The 25,015-nt window shown below is 51.3% G+C and overlaps 3 protein-coding genes across 4 annotated transcripts in view; all 3 read right to left on the reverse strand.

The window, feature by feature from the left end:
• Positions 1-241: 241 nt before the first annotated feature.
• Positions 242-7,347, reverse strand: Gpd1 (glycerol-3-phosphate dehydrogenase 1). The gene is made up of 8 exons (XM_041642725.1): positions 7,199-7,347; positions 6,521-6,698; positions 5,588-5,728; positions 4,832-4,970; positions 4,405-4,517; positions 3,258-3,491; positions 2,878-2,984; positions 242-2,047 (listed from the first exon to the last, which is right to left on the reverse strand). The coding sequence occupies exons 1-8, from the start codon at positions 7,237-7,239 to the stop codon at positions 1,951-1,953; spliced, it is 1,050 nt and encodes a 349-aa protein (XP_041498659.1). The 5' UTR covers positions 7,240-7,347; the 3' UTR covers positions 242-1,950.
• A 3,378-nt stretch (positions 7,348-10,725) lies between these two features.
• Positions 10,726-22,230, reverse strand: Smarcd1 (SWI/SNF related, matrix associated, actin dependent regulator of chromatin, subfamily d, member 1). The gene is made up of 13 exons (XM_041642677.1): positions 21,858-22,230; positions 21,035-21,222; positions 20,722-20,764; positions 20,505-20,627; positions 19,942-20,064; positions 18,887-19,003; positions 17,655-17,756; positions 17,230-17,391; positions 17,021-17,118; positions 15,492-15,627; positions 13,687-13,809; positions 12,647-12,748; positions 10,726-12,370 (listed from the first exon to the last, which is right to left on the reverse strand). Exons 1-13 carry the CDS (start codon positions 22,032-22,034, stop codon positions 12,317-12,319), a joined length of 1,548 nt encoding a protein of 515 aa, XP_041498611.1. The 5' UTR covers positions 22,035-22,230; the 3' UTR covers positions 10,726-12,316.
• Positions 22,231-22,935: 705 nt separating this feature from the next.
• Asic1 (acid sensing ion channel subunit 1) overlaps positions 22,936-25,015 on the reverse strand; it is a 32,257-nt gene continuing 30,177 nt past the window's right edge. For both annotated transcript variants that reach the window (XM_041642699.1, XM_041642700.1), the window contains one exon: positions 22,936-24,968. In XM_041642699.1, the coding sequence (XP_041498633.1) occupies positions 24,864-24,968 (105 nt within the window). In that variant the 3' untranslated portion in view covers positions 22,936-24,863. The remainder of the gene's footprint in view (positions 24,969-25,015) is intronic.

The raw sequence follows: 25,015 nt of genomic DNA on the forward strand, positions 1-25,015 counted from the left end.
CCTAAGAAACGCTGGGGGAAGACTCTGTACCAGTTTGGATGGAGGAGGGGAATAGGACGCGTGGGCGACGGGAGAAAGGAGGGGGTAAAGTTGGATACTAATGCTGATTGATGCCCCCGAGAGTGGCTGCTGTTATCTAAGAACGGCCTTTCTTTCACACTGAATAAAACATGTATGCAGTGATACATGACCCCGCACCCTACCACATGCACGGGCGCAAAAACCTTGCCAACTCTTCCAGTTTCTGGAAAAACCACACTTTATTGGGTGGACAAGTGGCCTGACAGAAGGCCTCAGATTCACAGTTGACTGACTGATCAGAGCACAGGTGTTGGAATCTATGTCTGCATCCTACCCCAGCCTCCTGGGAGGCAGCTCTGAATTCAGTCAATGCGTGGGAGGGTTCCGGCCCAGCATGATGGATGAAAGGGCTCCCCCTCTTCACCTTACCCGACCTTCGTTGGTAAGACCGAATTCTTAAGGGCTAGGAGCAGAGAAGCGCTTGGCACTTTAGTGTGTTAGTTTAACATAAAGCTGGCGAGAGCCACAGTGTGCCAGTTGCTGCCACACACGAAATAGAGACCCCTGCTGGAGGAAGAAACCTCTCTCGACTCTCAGGGGCTATTTATAGCTAGGGCTCCAGGCTGCTGATCTGTGACATTCTCCGGCTGCCCGGGCCTTGGAAAAAGGCCAGTGAAGAGCACACTTCCCATCCCCCATCCTGTTTTTCCCTCACCCCAGGGCAAGTTGTTTGCAGTGGTCCCTCCCTTGATTTTTCCAGCTCCTAGTGTGTGGTCAGGGCTTCACGAGGACCTCATTCCAAGAAGAGCTGGCACTGGACTCTCAAGAGCCACCAGCCACTGTGGAAACCTACCGAACCTTTGAGCTACTTCAGATGCTGACTAGCACTCCTGGTAGTCTGAGGACAGCTGAAGGCAAAGAGTCAAGAAAATGGGATGGATGAAGGAGCTGAAGAAGATGAGTATGGATCCTGCGTTGTGTTAAACAAGAAGGTGGTGCTGATGCCAAAGTGAAGTGGCCTTGTGGGGAGGACCCTGAGAAGAAAGATAGGGTTGGGAAGGAAAGGCTAGCTGACACTTCCCCCAGCCAGAGCTACTGACTAAGAGGGCGGGACAAATAAGAAGGTCAGGGGAGCCTGGGTGATCTGAGCCTGCTATGAAAAAGTGTAGCTAGCTCGGTCAGCAGATTAAATTCCTGCTCCCCAAAGAGGGTGCTGGTGACCTGGTACAGGCAAGGAAAAGCTTTGAAAGGTCACACAGGGTGGGGAGGCACTGGCAAAGCTCTAGGAACCAGGAAGTCACTGGGAAGCATGGCAAGCCCCCGGGCCAGAGATGCCAGTCCGGAGCAACTCTTGTGCCAGCGTAGCCTGGGGAGGGGAAGGAGAATGAGCAGAGGCTTCTGAGAATGCAATTGTTGCTAGGAGAAGTTAGAAGGAAGTTGTTGGAGATCTTTGTATTTTGCTAGCAAACACTGAGATCATTGATGCTGCGTGTGGCCTAGCAGAGGTCAGCCATGGGGTCTCTGGGGTCTCTGTCAGCTCAGGTGTCTAGACCCTTCCCTTGGCAGCCTTTGCCTCCTTCTTCCTGCCACTTGATGGGCTGGGGACAAAGTCCCAGTGTGTGTGTGTGAGGCAGCAAAGGGCAGCCCTTGCCCTGCACCTTCCCTTCCCCCCATCCCACCCCCGGAGCAGGCAGCACTGGGGCTTGATTCTACACTTCTCAGAAGACAGCGAGGAAGCACCAATCCTGAAGGGGCCGCAGGCTCTGCAGCAATCCTGTATCTCCAGGTGCGTAGCTGAGGCCCACAGCCTCAGTGTCCGTCAGTGAGGACCCTGCTGGCTGAGAGTGCTGGAGCTCAGTCTTATGACAGCTGTCACAAGCTTGTCTCCGGTGGGGCAAAGGAGCTGCCTGTCCTGCGACCTGGCTCCACTCACATGTGTTCTGGGTGGTTCTGCAAGCAGTGAATGAATTCACCCACTGGCTGCCCTTCGTAGCACACTTTGTACACAGCCGTGAACAAGGGAAACCTAGAGTGAGAAGGAGACTCAGCTTAGTCCCCCACAAACACCCAGACCCATCCAGTCCAGACTCCAGGCCGCAGCCACCTCTTCCCTAGCCTCTGGGAGTTCAGGCAGAAGGCAGCTGCCATCTCTCAGATACCACCTGCCAGGAATCTGAATTCCTAACCATAGGATTTGGGGTGCTATCTGCCCTGATCTTACCATACTGTACTTGCTTATCTGAGTTCCAGGCTTTAAGAGATTTTTGTTTTAGACTGAGTAGCCGTCTAACTCTGTAGACCTCTGTGCCATTGGCTGTTCAATGGGTCCGGTATGATAAAGTAGCAACAATGTAGTCATTTATATTTGATATGACAGTATACTGTGCCCGTTACTTCTTGTCATCCTCGGGTAGCTATTTCCTACACTCAAAGTCACGAGCTGTCCTTCTGAACCTGCGCCATACCCTCTTCATCTGGGATTCTCTCCGTGCTCCCTGGAAAGGAGCACTCTGAGGCACAGCCTGTCCTCAGTACCTAGGAGAGGTGTCGGGGGACAGAAATGGTGGCTTTCGGAGAATAGACAAAGGGGTAAGACAGTCAAGTGAGTTTTCCTGTCCTAGAACTCCAACTCCTAGAGCAGGGGACAGGGAGGACAGCGCAGAAAGTGGAGACTGAGCAGAAGGGTCCAAACAGCTACTGTAAAGATCACAACAAGGTGAGCTGGCCGAGGATGCCCCAGACTCTGCAAGCCCTCTCTGTCTGTCACATAGGTCATGTGGGGTTCAAGAAGATGTCCCAAGAGGAGTGACAATCAACCTCTAGCTCCCATGCCTAGGGGCCGTGGCAAACACTCACTTGTTCACGAGGCCCTTGTGTTGAAGGATGTTGTGTAGCTCCCGGGCTGTCTGGGGCCCCTGGAGCTTCTGCCCATTCAGCATCTCTTTCTCCAGCTGCTCGATGGACTGTGAAGAAAATGACACGTGGATGGAAGTGAGAGCAGGTCTGTCTGAGCAGGAAGGTCCGGGGTCTCGCGGGGATCCCCTTCAGGGCCTCGAGCAGCGCTGTGTGGGCAAGTCCTCTACCGCTGGGCAGCTCTCCAGGCCATGTTCATTTCTGCTTGCCTGCCTGTTTTTGAGTCGGGGTCTGGCTACATGGCTCAGGCTGGCCTCGTGGGCATCATTCTCTTGCTTCAACCTCCCTGTTGATCACCCATACCTTGATACCCGCATGCCTACCTTTCCAGTGCGAGCGAAGGCCTCTGCCACCTTGCGGTTCCGCCCTCCGTAGCAGGTAGTGATGAGGTCGGCAACACCACAGCTCTCCAGGAAGGTGGCCGAGGACACGGAGCCACTGCAGAAGAGTTTGGCAAAGGCGATCATCTCCATGAGCCCCAGCCGGATCACTGCTGCCTTGGTGTTGTCACCAAAGCCGAGCCCATCACAGAAGCCAGCCCCGACGGCCACTATATTCTTTGAGGAGTAGAAGGGCAGGGGTGAGTAAGTTTCCTCTCCAGAGGCTCCATGGTGCTATCATATCAATCACGACATGACCACTAAGTGAAGTATGACATGGCCTCTTAAACTGTGTCCTCTGCCTCCTGATTCCCCGTTTAAAACATGCCTTTGCCTCTCACTCTCTCTCTGTATGTGTGTGTGTGTGTGTGTGTCTGTGCAGATATATCTGTGTGTCTGTGTGTAGAAGCCAAAGACTGACATGGTTTTCCTCAATCACTTTTCACCTTTATTATTATTTTGCCAGACAAGGCCTCATCATGAACTTGAGCTGGCCTAGAACTCTCTATGTAGACCAGGCTGGCCTCAAAGTCCCAGAGATCTGCCTGTCTCAGCCTCGCAAGTGCTGGGATGAAAGGCGTGTGCTCCCTGGAGATGGAAGGCTTTCAGCCAATAGCCTTTTGGGTACCGCCCATTAGGGCGTGGTATGAGGTGCCACACGTGGACTGATAAGCACAGATGGAGGCGTGCTTACTCTATTGGGTGGTGGTTGGAGTTTTGTTCACAGCTTCCAGCGCCCACAGAGAAGATTGCGGCTCTCTACCCTTATTGGGAGTTTTCCACCAAATAAATATTTGTTATCCTTTATTCCAGGCTGCCATGGACTTCCTTCATTATGCCTTCAGCTCCCCACTCCAAAGCTGCCTCTGTACCCTCTCACCTTTCTTTCCTTTTGGTTTTTTGTTTGTTTGTTTGTTTGTTTGTTTTTTTGGTTTTTCGAGACAGGGTTTCTCTGTGGTTTTTTTTGGAGCCTGTCCTGGAACTAGCTCTTGTAGACCAGGCTGGTCTCGAACTCACAGAGATCCGCCTGCCTCTGCCTCCCGAGTGCTGGGATTAAAGGCGTGCGCCACCACCGCCCGGCCCCTCTCACCTTTAAGGCCCCACAAATCTCCACTGTGTCTACCTCTTGTACCACAGTGATGCGGAAGTTGGGCGTCTGCATCAGCTCCTTCAGGAGCTGTCCCTGGGCCACATCCTTGCAGCCTAAAATGGAGAGGGGGTAAGGCTTTTTATTTTTATCTTTAAAGCGGGCTCTTGCTGTGTTGCCCAGGCTGGCCTGGAACTCTTGGGCTCGAGAACTCCTCCTGCTTCAGTCTCCTGAGTAGCTGGGTCTATAGGTGCACACCACTGACCTGACTGTCCCTCACACACCAGTCAAAGCAAGAGGCACAGCCCCTCCTCCCGGATGTCCCGTCCCCGCCCTCAGCTCTGTTGCTTTCTTCTTTCCCTGCCCAGTGGGATTAGCGAAAGAGCTTGGGAAGCAGCTAGAGCTTCGAGGTGTGGACAGGGGCTCTCACCAATGGTTGTTTCACAGAACTTCTCCTCGGCCACCTCGCTGGCAATGTTGGCCCCCATCAGCACGCTCATAGGGATGCCAAGGCGTTCCCCAATCACTTCAGAGATGAGCTTCAGCCCTTTGGGGCCCTCGTCTACCCCCTGGGCATAGGATGGGGCTCAGGCCAGCTGTCTTTTATACCCAGCTAAGGGTTTCCCTCCCAAGCCCACAGCTTATCTGTGTCCCTCTCCAGAGGTGCTGCCCTAGCCCCACCCAGTCCAGACTTGCTATGAGGAGACTCGATAGCAGTGTCCCATCAGACTCTCCCCCCACACTCTCAATCAGCCTTCCTCTCCAAAGTAGTGTACTTCTCACATCCCCAAAGAACTCTCTAGACGCCCCAGCCCACTTCCAGCCCAAGGACTGTTCCAAACCAGCTGCTCCATCATCTCCCAAGCCGTCTCACTTCTCTCTCTCAGCTAAACTCTGACACATCTGCCTCCAAAGCTGGGTTGTTTTCCTCAAGCAACCTGGCAGCTGACTCTTTCTCCTCCCTCCCTCCCTTCCTTCTTTTTCCTGTGCTGGGGATTGAACCCAGGACTTCATGCATGCTAGGTAAATTCTCTACCACTAAGCCACACTCCCAGTCCCAACTGCTTTCTTTACTCTCTCCAAAGCCTCTTTCTGTCTATTCTTTTCTGCTTACTTCACTTACTGCCCAAACCCCACAACAGTTAGCTGCATTCCACCCCCACCCCCAGTAAAGGGTCCCTGGTACCTTAATAAGAGATATGCCAATTGTATTGGCCTTCAAGTGACCTTTGAGCTGGTCACAGATCTTGCCAATGAACTGATGGGGCACCACGAAGATCAGGATGTCAGCACCTGTAGCAGCCTGGACCACATCTGGGATAGCCACCTGTGGGAACACCAGATGCTCATGAGTCTAGAAGAAATCTCCTTGTCCCTAGGGAGACTCCATTCAATTCTGAGCCAGCCTTCAAGCCAAAGAGTGGTGTTGGGGGAGGGAGGGCACTCAGAACTTCTTGGGTTCCCTGTCCCCAGCTGTCATGCCTCCTTCGCTCCAGCTCTCCTGGGTCCTTAAGGCCTCTGGGAGCACTCCTGGCTACAGCTACTCTTAGCCCTTGGCTATGGGTCAGTGAAGATTGCCAAAGGCAGCCTAGGCTTGGCAGGAGGAAGAGGCCAAGTAAGATTTCACCACTGCTTCTTAGTGGCCTTAACTTGGCAGGGAGAACCCATCTTTGTGCCTATTCTCTGCTCCCCTTTTCTAGGCAAGAAAAGAACCATATAGATTTGACCAGAGACCAAAAGTCCAACGATCGGCCTTCAAATCTAAAAGCCAGTGAATGAGTAACAGGATTAGGGTTCAGGGCAGACATGAGAGACTGAACCCAAGTCTAGGAGCCTGAGAACCAGCCTTTGGTTGCCATGGAGACCAACTTCTCCCTCTCCCCTCCTTTTCCATCTAAGCATCTATAAGAGGAGGTACATTCAGATCCAGAAAGAGCCCAAAGGGACAGTTTGGAGGCTGCACGAGGCGAGGGCACTCTAGGTCTAGAGCATCCCACCTGATGTGCCCACCTAAAGTGGCCTCCTCTCCGGAGGAGACACCTCAAAGACAGATTTGAGTGTCGACTGTTTCAAACTCTCCCTTGCCTCCCTCTTTCCTCACAGCGAGTTGGGGGCTCACCACGTTGGGGGGCAGCTTGTGCCCTGGCAGGTATTTAACATTCTCATGCTGCGTGTTGATGATCTCAGTTAGCTTTCTGCCCCCGATGTCCTCCTCAAACACCCACATGGTCACCCGCGGGTCAAAGTGTGCCAGGCGAGCTGCATTGCTGCCCACGATCTTGGCAATGGCTGAGCCCCTGTTGGGAGGGGTAACACAGGGAAGTGGAGTAGGGGGGAAGGGAGGAAAGAGTCTTCTAGGTAGGACCTCAAAAAGCTTGTTGGATGTTTTACGACCTGCCTCTTGTCACCCCTCCCCGCCCCCATCTGTGGCAAATGTGCCTCCCACGACTGGCAATAGAGAGGAGATCCAGTCTACTCTAGTCTTTGCCGTTGGGGAGGTGGGACAACTTTCTGACCCCACCCCAAACTCTAGCAGCTTTTCAGGCAGGGATAGGAGCAGAGAGCCGTCTGCTCACCTTCCTATGGTGAACAGGTGCAGCCGCCCAGGCAGGCACAGCGAGGGAGGGCTGGGCACAGTGCACAGTAAGCACTGGAGATCGCAGCAGGAGTCCAACAGGCTCCGGAGGGCATTTCCTACCTTCGTCCTGCTTCCCGCCCACCCAGCCTCCCTCTGGGGAGCCCCTATGCCTTTGGAAGGAGCCTGCCCTTCACCCATGCCCTTCAGAGAATCGCTTACCAGTTCCCGGAGCCGACAATGCAGACTTTCTTGCCAGCCATGGTGCCGCTTCTAGCTTCTCTGCCCCAATGGGTGTAGGCTCTGAGTATTTAACTCCACCACACGTGGGTGCAGCCAAGCTCCGCCTCTGAGGTGGCCCAGACGCTGGTGCCTAGGGATAGGGAGTTTGGTCCAGAAAAAGGGGAGTAAAGGGTAGAGACAGGTGGGGAACAGGAGTGGGGCAGAGACCAGACCAGCTTTTCTTCTCCGGTTTGCAGCAGACGGTGCTGCAGCAGACAGTGCTGGCCAGTTTCTTCCCTTTTGCCTCGGCCTTAGTGTCCCACCTACTTGCTATGGGCTAATCCCAAGAACCAGTTCCCACTTTTTCCTTGGTCCCCAGCACTAAAATAAATCGCAACTAGCAGACTTGGGCATGATGATGCACTCTGTGAGTTCAAGTCCAACCTGGTCTACAGAGTGAGACCCTCGTCTCAGAAAAAGTAAGGAAGAAGGGAGAAAAAAAGGAGCTGGGCGGTGGTGGCGCATGCCTTTAATCTCAGCACTCGGGAGGCAGAGGCAGGCGGATCTTTGTGAGTTCGAGGCCAACCTGGTTGGTCACAAGCGGTAGTTCCAGACAGGCTTCAAAGCTACAGAGAAACCCTGTCTCGAAAAACCAAAAAAAAAAAAAAAAAAAAAAAAGGAACTATGGAACTAGTATTAGTGACAAATGTGGGGATATTCAAAGGCGACTCTTCACCTCTCGCACTGGCACTAACACACTAGAACACACCCCACCCCGATCCTCAGGGCTCCAATTTTGTTCTCTAGCATTCATTCCCCTGGTGGTGACTGGGTGAGAGGGTCAGGGAATGTGAAGCCACTTCTAGGGGTATTCCACCTACAAGATAAGGGGCTGCTGTGGCTTAGGTACCCCGGACCAAGTATAAACTATTCCAGGAGAAGCTGGGAGTGGTGGCACACACCTTTAATCCCAGTCCTTGGGAAGCAGAGGCAAGGGGATCTCTGTGAGTTTGTGGCCATCCTGGTCTACAGAGTGAATTCCGGGACAGCCAGGGCTACACAGAGAAACCCTGTCCTGAAAAAACCAAAGAGAACAAGGTCATCTTGGTTCATACCAGTGACTTCCAATGAGTCATTTCACCTCAGATAATGCCCATTTGAAGGTCTATAGAGGGAAGGCAAGAAAGGTCAAAGGTAGGCCTCCACCGCCACGTGGCCCACAGTTCTTCCAGGCTTCAGGAAAGGGCAGAGAAGTGGTGGCCAGTATGTGTGCTGTCCCAAAGAGCCTTGATGTTTCCTTCAATTTCTTTTCTCTGCTTCTGCCTAATCCACTGGGAGCCTTAAGTTAAATAGCTGTTTACAGAACCAGAAAGGGGAAGAGAAGCCAAGCTTAGAGCAGCACCATCTAAGGCTCAGGAGTACCTGTGTCTCTGGGAGCTCTGTGGTCTCCGATGCTCATAAATGACTTTGGGGGAGGGGAGAATGTCAACCCACATCTTGCAGTTTAGGCTCCATGACATCCACGGCTGTTTGACTAAGGGGAGGAGCTTGGGTTTCCAAGCCGCTCTGGAAAGCAGTGCTGCACCTTGACCCACAGGGCAGACACCACCGTCTGCTCATGTGCAGACCTCCTGGCTTGGCAAGCCAGTAAGCGGGTGTTGCCATCCTCCAGGCTACCACTGGCCAGTAACAGTAATCAGCACTAGGTTAGAGGGGAGTCTCGGTGGAGCCTGGGTAAGTGAGTAGGAGGTCAAGGCTGGAAGCATGTCTTTTCTCAGTTCGGGATTCCACAGAAAAAGCCCACCGTATTATTATGGCCAGGCAGTCCCTATGAAACATGAAATCGGTTGGTTGTTTTTCTAACAAGCTCCTCTAATGCAGAGCCAGCCTCCCACAGAGCACTCCTTTATCACACTGCACTGGCACCGCAACAAAGGCTCCAGTGCCAGGCTGCCAGCTGGGAGCACTGATTATGAGTGGTGGAAGAAAGGATGTTCCTGTCCCTGGCACATATGATCGGAACCCTAAAGAATTGGGCATTTATGCATGAAATGAATGCCTTGCTTTGGCCTCAATGCTCCCATCTTTTTGTCCCTCCAGTCCTATTACGTAGTGTAGAGAAACAAAGCACGTGGCCATTCATCCAGGAATAAAGGGGATACTCGTTACAGGAAGTTATCTGTGCTGCCAAAGCTTCTCCAAGAGCCAGCTCTAGAGTACCTGCTTGAAATTCATGATTCAGGAGCTGGAGAGATGGTTCAGTGGTTAAGAGCACTGACTACTCTTCCAGAGGACCCAGGTTCAATTCCCAGCAACCACATGGCTGGTTATCACTGTCTGTAACTCCAGTTCCAGGGAACTTGACACCCATGGCAAAACACCAGTGAACATAAAATAAAAATAAGTAAGAAATTCATGATTCATTAGTCACTCATTAGATATGCAATTAGCCTGAGTGAGAAAAGATGCTTTTTCTGTGCCCCTGCCATCCAATTTCTCTATCCCAAGTTATCATACCTCTTTCTTTCCCTTCTCAACTGTGAGAGACCAGTATGTTCTAGATTGATACACCTCTTTCCTTCTCAACTCTGAGAAACCAGTATGTTCTAGATTGAGTTAGACAAGGCTGGCACATTTCCATCCACCTACTCAATGGCTAAGGTTTTATTTATTTTTGTGAGACAGGGTCTATGCAGTCCTGGCTGACCTCAGACTCACAGAGATCCTCCCACCATAGTGCTGGGATTAGAGGAGTGTGCCAATGTGCTGCCCCAATGGGTAAAATTTGTTCCCCACCCTTCTGGACGAGGGCAGTGAGGAAGCAGTGAGCCCCCAGGTGAGAGTAAGTGGAACTATAGATTCCTGAGCAGCAGCCAGGCAACCCTCTACTCAGCACAAGGCTAAAGCAGCCATTCCACACTGGGCTATCAACAGACTTCGTACATTGGACATCCTAATACACATCTGTCATCTCCACTTGGGGGCTGAGGCAGGTGGACAGTGAGTTTAAGGTCGACCTTGGTTACATACAGAGACCCCTATCACAAAAATACAACACAAAGAAAATCCTGGGGCCTTTAAAAGTGGAATCTCAAAAGGCAAATCAGTAAATTGGTGGTTTTGTACAGAAAATACAAATGCCTGCTGTCACCAGGGCCTTGGCAACAGCCGAATGGACTTGTGCCCTGGGGAGAGTAGGGCCTGGTTTCATCAACATGAAGGGGCCACAGACACTAAGGACAGGTTGTTCCAGCCAGCGACCTCGAGATTTCAAGGACAAGGGAGAAGCCAGCATTGCCACTGCCTTGTCTATTCTTGATGGATGGAGGTGGGTGCAACCGTCTCAAGAGCATGGCTTGTTTGGATAGGACTCATTTCTTCAGACCCCCAGAGCCTGGCTCAACTGACATCTATCAAGTGCTCAAAAAACACTTGTCAAATAAAGAGGGCACTGGGTAGGGAAGATGGTTCTACAAAAACCCCAGACAGCAGCAACCCCAGACAGACTAAAGGAGGCCCTCTTCAGAAGAGACTTTTATTAAAACTGGTGACATCAATAAGGAGACAATACAAAAAAAATTTTGGTCCATGAAAAAAAACAAAACAAAACAAACAAAACCCCCACAACTCAGTTAATAAACAGTCATCAACAGGGACACTGCAGGAGTGCTCATGACGCTTCTAGCCAGGAGCCAGGCTGGGGTTCAGCTGCCCCAGGGCTGTCCAGTGTCATTGTGGGGAGACCTTCCCAGGGGAGGGGTAGAGGACAAGGGGAAGTGGGAGAGAAAACTGCTGTCCCAGTACAGAACAGACAGGGAAAGGGGGCAGGAACACTGCTCGCAGAAGCCTGAGGTGGGGTGGGAAAGCAGGGGCTTTGTCAGTTCTGTGAGCTCAGAGCCTGTGCTCAAGGGAATCCCCGTGCCCAGCTGTCTCCCACCCTGCAGTGTTGTCTGCGAGCCTGGGATATGCTAACTCCTGGCAATAAAACCTGGAAGAACCTGAGGCTCGGCTGGAAAGATGCAAAACCACCTGTTCCAAGGGGCCAGGATCCCACCTTCCTGCGGCTACCTGAGGGGTCTGAAGCTTTGAGGGCAGGGGTTGGGGAGTCACAAACCCATTTCAGACCTATGCTCCAGCCCTAGGCGCGTTTACTCCTCAGTGCCCTAGAAACCAGCAGTGGCCTCAACTGGGCAGACAGGGACAGGAAGACAGGAATGGCCTAGGGCTATACCCGTTTGATTTTTAGGCCTGTTTCTCCATTTAAGGGAGGGGCAGGGCGGAGTGAATGAACAAGCCACTCATCCAACAGCAGGAAGGAACAGCCTCTGCTGGGAACGACAGCACCCCAGCTTCGATCCCTGGGGCTCTGACAGGGAAAGGCAAGACTCCCCTTCTCAAATGCCATGGGTTAGAGCAGATGTGGGGAAATCCTATAATGGGTGGCTACGGGAGTGTGCAGGAGGGAGCAACAGTTCAAAACACACTCCAATACTGACATGGACCCACTAAGGGGTCAGACAGCACTGAGACAGCAGGTCAGTCCAGGGGGCAGGGACCGACATGGCGCTCAGTGAAGCCCAAGAGCCTGGGCTCCTTTAGTGCCAGAGGGCAAGGAATAAAGGGAGAATTTGCTCCAACCTGTGGAGGGGAGGGAGGAAGGTGGGTCACCAGGAGGGTTAAGGTCAACTAGCTTACAGAGTGCCCTAGGCCTGAGTCTCAGAGGAGGGGACAGCTCCCAACGCCTGGGTCTCCTCACAAAGGCAGGATCAGTGTAGCTGGTCTCCCTGAAGACCACCTGGCCTCAAGAGGCCCCAGTCATTTCAGAGCATTGATCACCACAATGGGTTCTCTAACACTATCTAGAGGTCCTGTGTAGACCAGGGATGGGGTAAGGAGGTAGAGGCACATGGGAACGTCGTGGGGAGAAGGTGAGGGGAAAGCTGGGGTGAAGAAGAGGATAATAGGTGCCTGTGAAACAGAAATGTGACACCCTCTTCATTGTGATGCTGTCCTTGAACCAACAGCATCTCCTGGAATGCCTCAAGCAAGACCAGCACAGGTTCGCTGAGGCAGCAGCACAGGGCCCAAACAGAATCGGTGCAGCCAGGGAGGGCTCTACTATGTATTCCGGATTCCTAGGGCTTGCTCTAATTCTTGCCGCCTCTGCTGCACCTGAAGAGAAAACAGGAGTGGAGCTTGAGACATTGATAATCAGCACCTGATACCCCTGACCCCATCAAAGGTACAGACTCCTACAACGGGTGGTTCATATCTTTAATCCCAGCACTCAGGAGGCAGAGGCAGGCAGATCTCTGTGAGTTTGAGGTCAACCTGGTCTACAAGAGTGAGTTCCAGGACAAGCTCCAAAGCTACAGAGAAACTCTCTGTCGAAAATCCAAAGGGACTCCTGCCTGTCATCTCCCTAGTGTGCCCAGGCACAGCACCAACCTTTGAGTAGAAGTATCGGCACACAGCCTCCTGAGCCCAAGGCTGGAAGTAGAACTCAGCACGGCGCTCTTCTTCTGGGTTACCCACCACATCAGTCATAGTCTGGGAGAGAAGGGGGAGGAGAGAACAGACGTGATCCCTGCTTCCACATCTGCCATCCCAGCAAAGATGCTGAACTTCTAATTCCCCAGCTCCTGGGTAGTGCCCCGACATGGAAATAGGGTCTTTGCAGACGAGCAAGGGAAGAGGAGCCTCTGGGACTGGCGTTAGCCCAGCCGAGGAGGAGATGCAGAGGTAGAGACAGATGCATAGACACAGTGTGACTGTGACAACACAAGGATGTCACCCTAAACCGAGGGCAGCTGTGGGGTCCAGAAGCAGCCGAGCACACAGGAACAGCCCTGCTGATGCTCTCCTTTTGGACTTCCAGTCTCCAACACTGGGAAACAAATTTCCGTTGCTTAAGGTACCCAGTTTGGATCAGCTTTCTTCAAAGTCTCAGCAGACAAAGACAACACCCCAAATTACCATTAAGTCACCGCCAGCTCCAGGCCCTTTCTGGTGTTCCTTTGCTGAAAACTGATTGGTCACAGCAGTCACACAAGGCAAGAACCCAGAACATGTTGCCCGGGCACATTCTCCAGCCTGAGCTTATGATGCTCTTTGCAAAGTATCTTCAACTCCATTTTCCATGCTTCTCTCAGCAACTCTCGCTTCATCTACTACCCTTTCTTTGGAACGACCTTACTAGTTCCAGTTAGCTTGGCCATGGTTCACTACATTTTAGTAACAGTGCTTATTTTTTTTTCCAAATCGAACACATCTGAGGGAGAGCAGAGACCAGATCTTCAGCTCTAGCCCAACATCCCTGAATCAAGAGACTACTTAGGAAATACTATGTGTCTGATAACCAGTTCTGCTGTGACTTCCCATCTCAATTGTAAACTGGTCCCTGGGATGTGCTAAAAGAATGTAGTCCCTCAGTTCTTCAGGCGGTACTGCACTCCCAGAGTCCCTCTGTACCTTCCCAGGCTCTTTACCTTGAGGTCCCGGCACTGGGACTGAAGCCAATCATTGATGAAACCCTGAGGGTCTCGGGCAAAGCTCAGCATGAACTCTCGCTGGGTCTTCAGCTGGTTGATAGTTTCTATTGTCTCATGGATCTGAAGGGAAGAAGACTAGTCCATTTTCAAGACAGAAAAGCTCTAAGCTAAAGGCAGACCCACCCCAGCTGCAGGGCCAGTACCCAGAGTTCTGGGTACAAGCACTCCTACCGCCTTCGCCCTCACCCTCTGTCTCCATCCAGGTAAGGGAAGTTGTCCTTCAGCCTGCACCACTACAAACTGAAGACTTAACCCTGGCAGTCCAGAGTCCATTCGCCACGTTCCAACAAATCCCATGCTTTCTTGGCATCTCAACGACACACTAAATGGAAATCTCTCCAACAAAACTGGTTACCCTTCCCCTAATCTCTCCTCTCCATCTTCCGGATCTTAGTGGAGACTCCTCCCCACCCAAGTCAGGCCTTCTCTCTTACCCCCACCCAAACAGGGGCTACATTCCTTCATTTCACTTTGACTCTCAAACCCTAACTCTACCCTCCCTTCTGAGCCTTTATTTCAGGACCCTGGTATGTCCCACACAGACTATGTCTTTGCTCCAGATCCTGACATGTCCCACACAGACTATGTCTTTATTTCAGGATCCTGACATGTCCCCCACACACAATGTCTCGCCTTCAAACTGGACTTGTTCCGGAGCTGCCCCTCTTCAACTCCCTCCACCTATCCACTAACACAATCAGCATTAGTGCCCCCGTGGTGAAGGCTTCTAACAGGCCCCTTGGCTCACCTGCAGGAGGTACACACAATTTTCCCCAGATCAAAGCTTTATGAGCAGGCTCCTCTCCCTGAACACTGCACCTACCTGGCAGGCACCTCGTGCCATGTCCAGCATGGCGTATGACGCATGAAAGAGCTCTGAATGTCTGCCTTTGCTGGTTCTGAGGTTCTGTAATCCCATGGCCTGAATTTATCATGCACACATGACAGGCCCTGAATTTGTAGCGCCTCCTGCTTCAAACTCCAAATGCTAGGATCTCAGGGTGAACCACCATGCCTGGCTTTGCTTGTATTTCTTGGAACACACCAGGATCATTCTCCTCTTTGGATTTTTACATACTTTATTCTATCTCCCTGGATTGTCCTCTGCCTTCCACACCCCAAACACCACTCTGCTTCCTCCCCGTCTGTTAACTTCTACTTCGTCCTTCAGAACTTAGCTGAGGTGTCTATTCTCCCATGAGAGCCCCTACAGTATCTCTGGTGTTTTGGCTTTGCCTACAGGGAATGCCTATAACGGTAATGATGGGGTCATCATATCAGCAGTAGGAGCTATCACTGCTGCCTTTTATGTGCTAGGTACAGGCTCAATTCTTTAAAAACATGGTCTCATTCCATGCACAGAGCAACCACATAAAAGTAGGTATTTTATATAGTCTTCATTTCAGAGATCAGAAACTGAGGCTCAATGATACTAAAAGGTATTGCCCAAACTGGGCACAGTGGCTTCTCTCTGTAACCCCAGTGCTGTGGAACATGACATAGCAAAATCATCATGAGCCTGAGGCTAGCCTAGCCTACAAGGGAGAGATTGACTCAAAATACTGAAAACAAAAACAAAACCATCTAACAGTCAGAATCAAATGCATGTATGGGAGCTTGCTTCCAGTTACCACCAAACAGGACAGAGCCTGACAGAGACTGGTTCTGGGTATCAATATATTTTTAGTTAAAACCTAGAACCAAAAGAAGGTATGAGTGAGGGATGGGACAGAGACCCCTACCTTGTTGTCTAGAGTAGCGATCTCCTGCTGGCTGGCCGTGGACAGCAGAAAAGAATTCATCTGGGTCTTCAAAGTATCATCTACTTCCACATCAATGTCATAACAAGCTGTCTTTTTCTGGTCATTTGGATCAACACTGGAGAGGAAAATAACAGGCTCCAGTAAAGGGCTTTTTCTGAGACCTACTTGCCAAAGGTCAGAAAGATGGTCCAGCCAGGGATGAAGGGAAAAGAAAGAGACTACAAAGGGTACAGCGGATATGTTCGACATCCTCCTTCTGAGAGCTATATGCACCTCCAAAAGTCTGCACTTTAAATAGGTATGTATAATTTATAATATACAAATTGTAACTCACTAAACTTTTTTCTATTCTATTTATTTACTCTGTGAGAGTGCAGCACCTGTGCACACGATGTAGGTGAGAGGACAATGTGCAGAAGCAGGTTCTCTTCTTCCATCACGTGTGTTCCAGGGACTGATGCCAGGTCATCAGGCCAGACAACCAGCACCTTTAATCTGTTGTGGCGGCGGCATCTTTTTTTTCCCCCCCAGAGACAGGATTTCTCTATAGTTTTGGAGCTCGTCCTGGAACTCACTCTGTAGACCGGGCTGGCCTCAAACTCACAGAGATCCGCCTGCCTCTGCCTCCTGAGTGCTGGGATTAAAGGCGTGCGCCACCACCACCCAGCTTCTGTTGCATCTTGCCTGAGTTTGGTTTTTAGAAAGTCAATGGTAAAATTCAAACGGCTCTAGAGGTATTTTGGAAAAGTTTAAAAATAGGAGCCCAAACTGGGCAGTGGTGGCACATGCCTTTACTCCCAGCACTTGGTGGGCAGAGGCAGGCAGATCTCTGAAATTGAGGCCAGCCTAGTTTATGGAACAAGTTCCAGGACAGCCACACAGAGAAACTGTGTCTTGAAAACAAAGAAGAAAAGGAGTCCAGGTTCTGTGGACACGATGCACAATACAGGTTGTAGAGTGACTACAGGGTGAGAACTAGGGACCAAGGAACAACAGGCTTTTACAACGTGACATGAACAGAAGCCGAAAGCAGGGAGCTGATCTAATACAGGGCATGCTGCCGTCTAGAGATGCCCGGCTCTCTACTGCCCACTTTAAGAAAAATAAATAAATAAATAAAAGCATTATCTGGAGGCTCCAATTTCCTAAAAAGATGATCACTGATTCCTCCCACAATGACAGGCTGATAATCAAGTCTCCAAGGGGCATCAGGGCTCTACTATGATGGTGCTGGCTGATTTCAGCTGCTACTAACATTCCAATCTTAACAAGGAGAAAAGCATGCAACCACACCAGACACAGTAATCCAGGGCATAATCTGCAAAGGTTAACAGGACAGCAGGCACCCAGGAGTTTGTATCACTCCCACTTTTAGTGTAATAGTGAGCCTATGTGACTTAAATCTAAGCAACAGCTGTGCTGAACAAGACCCCTAGCAGTCTGACAACTGGCTGTGCAAGCTGGTCCAAGGTGGTTCCAGTCACCACACCTCTCAAACACAGGCTCACCTGATGACGTGATTAATGATGATAGGTTCTGGTGGCATAAGCAAGGCATGGAGCCGCTGAGGGATCTCTGAGAACTTCATCCGCTGAGATTCAAAGATCTGAGAGAGAGAGAGAGAGAGAGAGAGAGAGAGAGAGAGAGAGCGCGCGCTGGTTACAGACTGGTGCTTTCAATGCAACCAGACCCTCAAAATAGAATGTGCTTTCTATACCTGCTGGAGGTACTTGTCACAGATGACAAACTCTCGCTCGTGAGGGTCCTGGAGCTTATGTGTTTTAATATATTGCCACAGTGCTTGGATTATCACTGGACGTGTCTGGGTGTGAATGCCCAAGAGCCGAGCCAGACGAGGGTCTAATTTAAATTGGGGGGGCTGCAAAGAACCAAGAAGAGAGATGAAGCTAATGAGCTGGTTCCATGTACATTTTGGTGTGTTTAGCATGGCAACACATTCAATCTAACAAACATTAGTAAATCTGGGCAGCAAGGTTACAGAAAGAACTCAAACAAGAGAGAAAAATGTCTTTCTTAGTGTATTACAGTGGCAAAGCACTCATGAGCAACCTTAAACCCTCCCCAGTCAGACTCTCGCGGGATGTGGCCATGAGAGCTGGACCCCTTCCCAGCTCCAAATACCTGGTAATCCAGCATCAGTAGAACAGTACAACGTACATTCACATCTCCTGGTCGCTTCACTTGGAAGCCATCAGTCTCCTGGGTAGTGGCGGTCCTGTGCCACTACAGAGAGGAAGATGTCAGGGGTGCTCTTCCAGAGGAAGAGCTTCTGTAATGACTGAACATTCAACTTTGATTACTGAGGGTGCTGGGGAGGAACAGCAGGAGGCATCTCTAAAGATGCACATGGCTTTGGCATTACTGTCTGTGTAAGCAGAACCTTTCAGCTCTAACTGTGGGATGACTGCATCTAAAATGGCTTGAATTTCCAGTGATAATTTTACCCATTATATGGACAATATACACGGAACAATATACATGGAACAGAAACCTAAGTAAGGTAGCTTCAATTTTTTGAGGGTGACATATTGAGTTTATAACATTTACCTGGATTATCATTTAATTCCCAAATACCCATTGAAGACAAGTGTAATTAAACCCCTCTTACAATGAGCAAAGTGCTACCTGGAAGGAGGAAGCAACCCATGAGGTCAATATGTAATAGAACCGAGATGTGAGCTCTGGTGTGTCTTAGCCACCACACGCTACTGCTATAAAATCAAATGTCTCCACAAATTTCTATCGACTCTATGACTTACTTCCCTTCTTAGATGGCAGAGACCTTCCCATGTCTCTTAGTGGTTGAGATTAAGGGGCTGCAGCTACAGTGGTAAAGAGAGGGGCAGGTTAAGTTCACATGGAACACTGGACTGTTCTGGGTTTGTGTCCCACACACTGTTGCTAACATCTTCAAAACACTGTACAAGGAGGTGTTATAAAGAATCTCTAGTTATTTAAAATATAAATCTAAAGGAAGAGCTGGAGCTATAACCTAGCAAACACGAGTATTCTATTAGTCCACCCACTAACTACGACAACAGCTATCAGGAAAATACAACGTGCCAGTAACTACAGCCCACCAGTACTTATAAGCAAGATGCAGAGATAGCCGGAAGTGTAAGAGAACTCCATCGGAATTTTCTTTGGGGGCAGTGGTCAGGTGGGTCAAGTCAGATTGCAAGAGCTCTTGGGTCCCAACTAAGTACAGCTCGCGCCACCTAGAGGTCAATATGCAAACTGCAAAGGTGGAAATATACACCTGGACCAATCCTTTATTCCTCCCTCTTTCCCTAGCTGTTCAAGTTTGGCCCTGCCCCCCACATGATTAAAGCCTGGAAGGCAGAACTACTCACTTCTACCAGATGGTTGTCTGGCCCATAGAGGTCTTTGTCCAGTTCGATCACCAAGGACTTAAAAAAGGAAGAGAACTTTCTCTTTTGCTTGGTGGCATCATATTTGGACAAGGCTGACTAGAAAAGATAGGAAGACGTCATGTTAGAAAAAGCCAGAAAGAACTCCCCAAGACAATGTTCTTTAAAAAGGAATTTCTAATCCTAATGAGGAAAAAACTCTCGAAAATATCTTCTGAAAGTGGTAGGTGGCCATTAAGTCAGTCCTGGTGGCAGCAGGACTGCACAAGAACAGGGCCTCTGACTTCCCACTGGGAAAGGAGGCAAGTTACCCCAAATGGTTAACATAACAAAGTGCTTTTGAACAGAGAAAAGCCCAGCGGTGAGGGAAGGGACCCAAAGGCAAAAAGCAGTAGAAGAAAAATTGGCTTCATCTGGACAGAAGACACGGCAGCAGACTGGACCTACGCAGAGGCGGCTCTGGTTCTCCTGCAAAAAAGCATTCAAATGAGCTCACCTGCACACAGTTAAAAATAGTGCTGGAGAGCAAGGGGACGAGAGAAAAAGGAGCCTCCCCAAGGGGCTGCAGGGCGGCAAGTGTGGGGGCTCTCACCGATCTGATACTCCCCTTGGAGCAACCAAGAGCCAAGACTTTGGGGAATTTTAGCACAATTAAACTGTGGCATCTCCAATGAAAGCTGGGAAGACAGAAATAACCTCAAGGACTTGAGAGGATCGTGGCCTCCAATGCTAAATACTGACTCGGGAGGTGGGGATGAGGGACTACTGAAATGATCTGCAGATGCTGCTAAATCCAAAGGCAAAGAAAACAACCCAGATCCAGGACAATAATGGCTTCCATTTGATACCAGTGAAGCTGTGGGAGCAGATACAAAGGACCATTGTCTTTGTGTGCAGGGAACACAGCCCCCCTCCCCGCTTTCCGGAAGCTCCCAACAGGAGCTGTAAGCACCAGTCAGGCTTCCTGCTGACCACACAACCCTGCTCATTCCCAGCAGCTCCCACCTTCAACACCAGACAGTAGACCTTGAACTCACATCCTCCAGGAGCCGTCCTTCTACCCGAAGCTCCCAGGAAGCCACCGTCCCTTCCCCATCTTCAGCATCTGACTTAGCCGGATTGAAAGTGTTAGAAATGAAAATTCGCAGCTTCCGTTTTTGCTGAGGAAGGCAGAAAAAGTATTGACGGTGGGGCTTGAGAGTTTGACGTTAAAGACAAAAGTCTCCTAGGCTGGCTTACTATAGGTAGGTGAAGACTGCACTTAGGAGAATGCAGGCCCTGAGCCTGAGTACAAATGAATATGCGGGATACCAGGTGAGAAAACCACAGAGTGTCAGGTTCCCAGGGCAGCAAGTAGATACAGCAACAATATCAACAGGGTATATTTCTGGTGCAAGAGTCGTCGAAAGCTCCCCCGCCCCCTTCCCTGCCAGCTGTTCTACTCTTAGGCTCCTAATGTAATTCCTGGTTTGTAGGCGGAAGGGAAAGATGCAATTTAAATGCCAAGGAGAGCTGTGCTGCACCTTTGATTTTTCATCCCAAGCCTGGTGAAGGTTCCTGTTCCCTCCCTTGACCCTGTGCCTCTGCTTTGCTGTGTTACCTTGATGGGACGTTTCAAGGCCTCCTGGATATCTAGTCGTTTCCTCATAATAGTCTGGTCCAGTTTCCTTTCAAAAGCCAGGAGATCCATATAGGCCTGTGATTCTGGTACCAATTCCCGAATCTTAGGAACAGAAAGATATGATTGGGCCCTAGAGCCGACCACATGTATTCTCAGTCACTCTACCTTCAAGAGGACCTCAAGAGGCTGCACTCACCCTTTGAGGTAGGATTTTGTCAGCCATCTTCTTTTTCTTTGCACTGTTCAGAATAAATACTGTTATCAGGGTGGGACAGAACCAGTCAGAACATGAGCTAGGCTGTCATCACTTTCCTTTAAGGCACAGCTAAGGCCTGCAAAACGACTGTGCCATTATCAACAACAACTCCATCTCCACCTCCACCAGGATGCCAGGAAGCCTTCACAGGGTGACATAGCACCACCACTTCCTGGTTCAGTACTCCCACCGCCTGCGTGCTCACAGGCCTCCTCCTGTTAGCTTCTCTCCTTCACCCCGGGGGTCATCTTACTTGTGATTCCGATTCTGGACCACCTGCTGCTGGACCTGCTGGATCTGTTGAGGTGCAGGTCTCTTGCGCGACTGGTCCATCCCTGACTGGGCCAGGCCAGGTCGGACTGAAGGGTTCCCCCCATAGCCAGGAGGTCCCATGGAAGGTCCCTGAGGTGTCATTCGGCTGCCTGGCAGCATACCTGGTCTCTACAGAAGGGAGAGGACCCAGAGATGTCATACCTTTCCTTGATAGCACCACGGAGAAGTGATGGAAGCCTGAATTTTTGGGATGGAACATGGCTGGATGGAGGACAATCACAGCCTTCTGCCCTCTCTAAAATGTGGTAACTGGGATGGAGGACAATCACAGCCTTCTGCCCTCTCTAAAATGTGGTAACTGGACCTTCTTCAGGCCTAGTAGCGATTTCATTGAATATAGGGTCTAAAAACCAGATTGTAGTCAAGTTTTCTGGTCTATGTTGGATCTGACACACCAGACAGCTCTAGTTCTATATTTACTAGATGTTATCTCCTCTGAAGCTGACCTCAATTTGCAGCTCTAACTTGGGTGTTCTCTGGATGCTGGAGCTGCCCATCCCAGGGCCCACTTCACCACCCTGGTACCACACTCACTCCTCAGAAGGAAACAATGCCGCTGGGAGCAGGTGAGGTTGCTAACCCCCACCCCACTTCCTCGGCATTGCTTCCCCCCCCCCCCACCTCCACCCAGGACCCGAGCCCATCCCAAGGGAGTCCCTCCCACTTCTCCCTCACCCGATCCGTCCTCCGCCCTCGCTCGGCCCCGCCCCCGGCCCACGCGCCCCTCCTCCTGCCCCACTAACCGGATAGGCCGCCCCGGGCATCGGGGAGCGGTACAGCCCTTGACCCGGCGCCGGGCCCATTCGCACGGGAGGCCCGGGAGTTCCGCCCGGGCCCAGAGCAGCCGCCACGCCCGCCCCTCCTGAGGCTCCGGCGCCGCCGCTCGGAGCCACAGACTGGAAACCCGCCCGGGCCGCCATCTTCCCGGAGCCGCCGCTGCAGCTGCACAAAGAACCGGAACCGGAACTCCCCCCGCCCCCCGCGCGCCCCCCGAGCGCCTGGGCTGTTTGTGGGCCAGGCCCGCCGGCGGGCACGGGCGCTCGGGGCAGCGAGACTACGGGCTAGAGGGGGCCACTAGCGGAAAAGGCGAGTTGACCACTCCCTCCCGCCTTCCTGGTCCAGGAGGGGGCACCATAGAGAAGCGATGTGTGGATAGAGAGGTAACGGGAGCGGGCGCCCCCAGGCGGGCGGAGGACGACGAGGCGTTGGAAGGAGACCAGCCACCTCCGCAGAGTGTTTGCTTTCCATTCTCCTACTACCCGGGCTCCGGGTACTCAAGACAGAGAAAAGTCCTGTTCATTCTTTTTACAAACGGAAAAGCTGAACTCAAAGGAAGTAAATGTCTTTGCAAAGACAAATCAGCAAATTAAAAGAAAAGCCTTTCTAGATTCCGGTCTCCTGGTTGGTAGTCTGGGCCCCATTTCACAGATAATGGCTCAATAACACCCCGAAGCGGGAACTTCATCCTTCATCTCAGGCTGTAATTGAATGAATTTTTCCTTTGAATCCTCTCCAAAGAGTCCTGAAAAATCTGTTGCCTTTGATTACATTGCTCTTCCACTGCCCAGTGATTCAAACTATCCCTGAACCTGTCCTTTCCCAAGAGGGTCAGTGTTTACCTGATCAGATATGTGGGCTCTCATGTAGACCAGCCTAGTAAACCCTGTGAGGGACGATAGCTGCTTCTATCTCCCAGGGGCTGGGATTACAGGTGGAACCACCACACCTGACTGCCGCTCCCTGACCCTCACGCCAAGCTCCAGTCTAGTGGCAATACCTACAAACTCTTCAACCAAAAAGAACGACGCTGGAGAGGAGATGGTTGGAACCCAGTTTATTAGACCAGAGACATGCGGCACCCGGAGCCCCGCCTGCCATCCCCCTGCCAGGGCACACTTCTCAGCTTTGCCCTGCTCCCTTCAGGGGAAGTCTGATGGCTCAAGAAATCTTGGGAACCAAGAGTTCTCAAAGATGCTGTACCTCTCTCTCTGGCTCCAGGCCAACACACACAGGTGATCTGCCCACAAGTCCTGTTTTGGGATTAGTGACCAGGAAACAGTGGGGCAGAGAAGGCCTGGGAAAGGGTTGAGTCTCTGGCCTGGGAAGAGTGCCTGGTAGGGGTGGGGATGCCCTCTGCTTCTACTTGTGGCCCCGTAAGGTAGGGACATACATACAACAGCAGAGCTTTCAACTCTCTCTTTCTCCCTGTCTTTCCCCTCACGTGACCAAACCCTGCCTCACCAGAAAATGCAAGCGGTGGGCCTGGTCATCAAATTGAGGAAGGGACACTGGGCACCCAGAGGAGAGAAAGGCCACTGAATGAGGACTTCAGCTTCTGTCTGTGGGTACCCACTGCCCCCGCTGCAAGAGTCACCAATCCCCAGCTCCCTCTGTCTCTAACACTCTTGGCTTAGTGTCCAGCATAGCTCCGTTCCTGGGTAGGTGTCACCTCTGTAGCAGTCCCGTTCCTGGGAATGCCACGGTCAGCCACGGTATGGGCATTGGGATAGATGGAGCTAGGAAGAGGATGTGTTAAGGCTGTGGGGAGGGCAGAGGGTGCCCCAGTTGCGGGGGCCAAGGGCGAGGCCAGAAAGAGGCAGAGCTTGTAATTCACAGCTTCCTTTATGTCACCACCGAGACAATGCGAAGGTTACAATGCGCGTGTCGTCTCCTTGTGCTTCTCAAAGGGATGTGTGTACATAGTACAGACACCAGGGGGGAGTCCAACTCTTTATACAGGCAAAGGCATTCAGAGACAGGGGTGGGGCGGAATGGGGAGAATTTGGGGTGGGAGGATGATTCTCAGAGACAAGAGGGGATGGGGTGGAGACAAACAGGGTGAGAGGAAAGTATATACAGAGATATAGCAATATAGAGTCTGTATCATATAGAAATAGAAAATGCAGACGAGATTGCCGGGAGAAGCAAATGAAGCTGGGGAAGAGGAGCGTTCCATAAGAAAATTTATGGATGTGGCCCTCTGCAAAGGCCTCTGAGAGAGAAGCCAGGGAGGTCAGGCTCCAGGACCCCGCTCCCTGAGCTGGAAGCTAACCAGCCAGGTCTTTTATCGGATGGAGAAGAGGGCTGCCTCTGAGAATGTCTCTCCGGCTGCTTGGAGGTGGAGGTGACTTACAGATACTGGGATGTGGCCTACAGCACCAGGGCCACATGGAGGCCTCACTCTACTTCTTTAGGAAATAACCCCCATGATTCCATATGATTGAGGGAGCAGAAATGGGCATTTAGTTCTTACCTGGAGACCGGGGCTTGTGGGGAGTCAGTGGGCTGAGAGTCTCTTAAGGCTAGGGAAGCCCCCTCACTAGTGCTCTCCCTTAAGATACATTCTCTGGTTTGGGGTCAAATTTCAGACTCTAGAGATCCCCTCCACCCCTCACTAGGAGGGGGCTTTGGTGACTGGTGGGAGCAGAATGTAGGCGAACACTCAGATGACAGACAGCCAGACAGACAGAATTCAGCTTGGAGCCAGGGGAGGCAGCATGGAGCAGAGAGAGGCAGCCTGAGGTCTGGGCCGGATCTCTCTCTTTCTCTTTTTATATTAGTTTAACTTTGTTAAAATAAAAAGATGGGATGAGGCAGGGAGAGGACTACGGTGAAGACCTTTCTCACCAGACGAGGGAACCACTGCATAGGTGTGCAGTTGAGTTCCCAGGGTCGATGGGGGCGCTTGGGGGCCCCTTGTTCTTCTAGCCCTCCCCACCTAGGCCTTTGGTACAGTGGCCTGCAGGGGCTTAGCAGGTAAAGTCCTCAAATGTGCCTCGGGCTGGATGGTGAGGTAGGATGTTGGCAGCATATGTCATCCCGGCAGGATGTCCCCGGAGGCTCTCACAGGGATTCTAGCGGAGGGAAATGAGACAGGGACAGGTTACAGAAAGGGCTGCAG

Source organism: Microtus oregoni, unplaced genomic scaffold, assembly GCF_018167655.1.
Source record: "Microtus oregoni isolate MIOR12 unplaced genomic scaffold, Mior012 000077F_ref0000221, whole genome shotgun sequence".
In the NCBI taxonomy this organism is placed as follows: Eukaryota; Metazoa; Chordata; class Mammalia; order Rodentia; family Cricetidae; genus Microtus; species Microtus oregoni.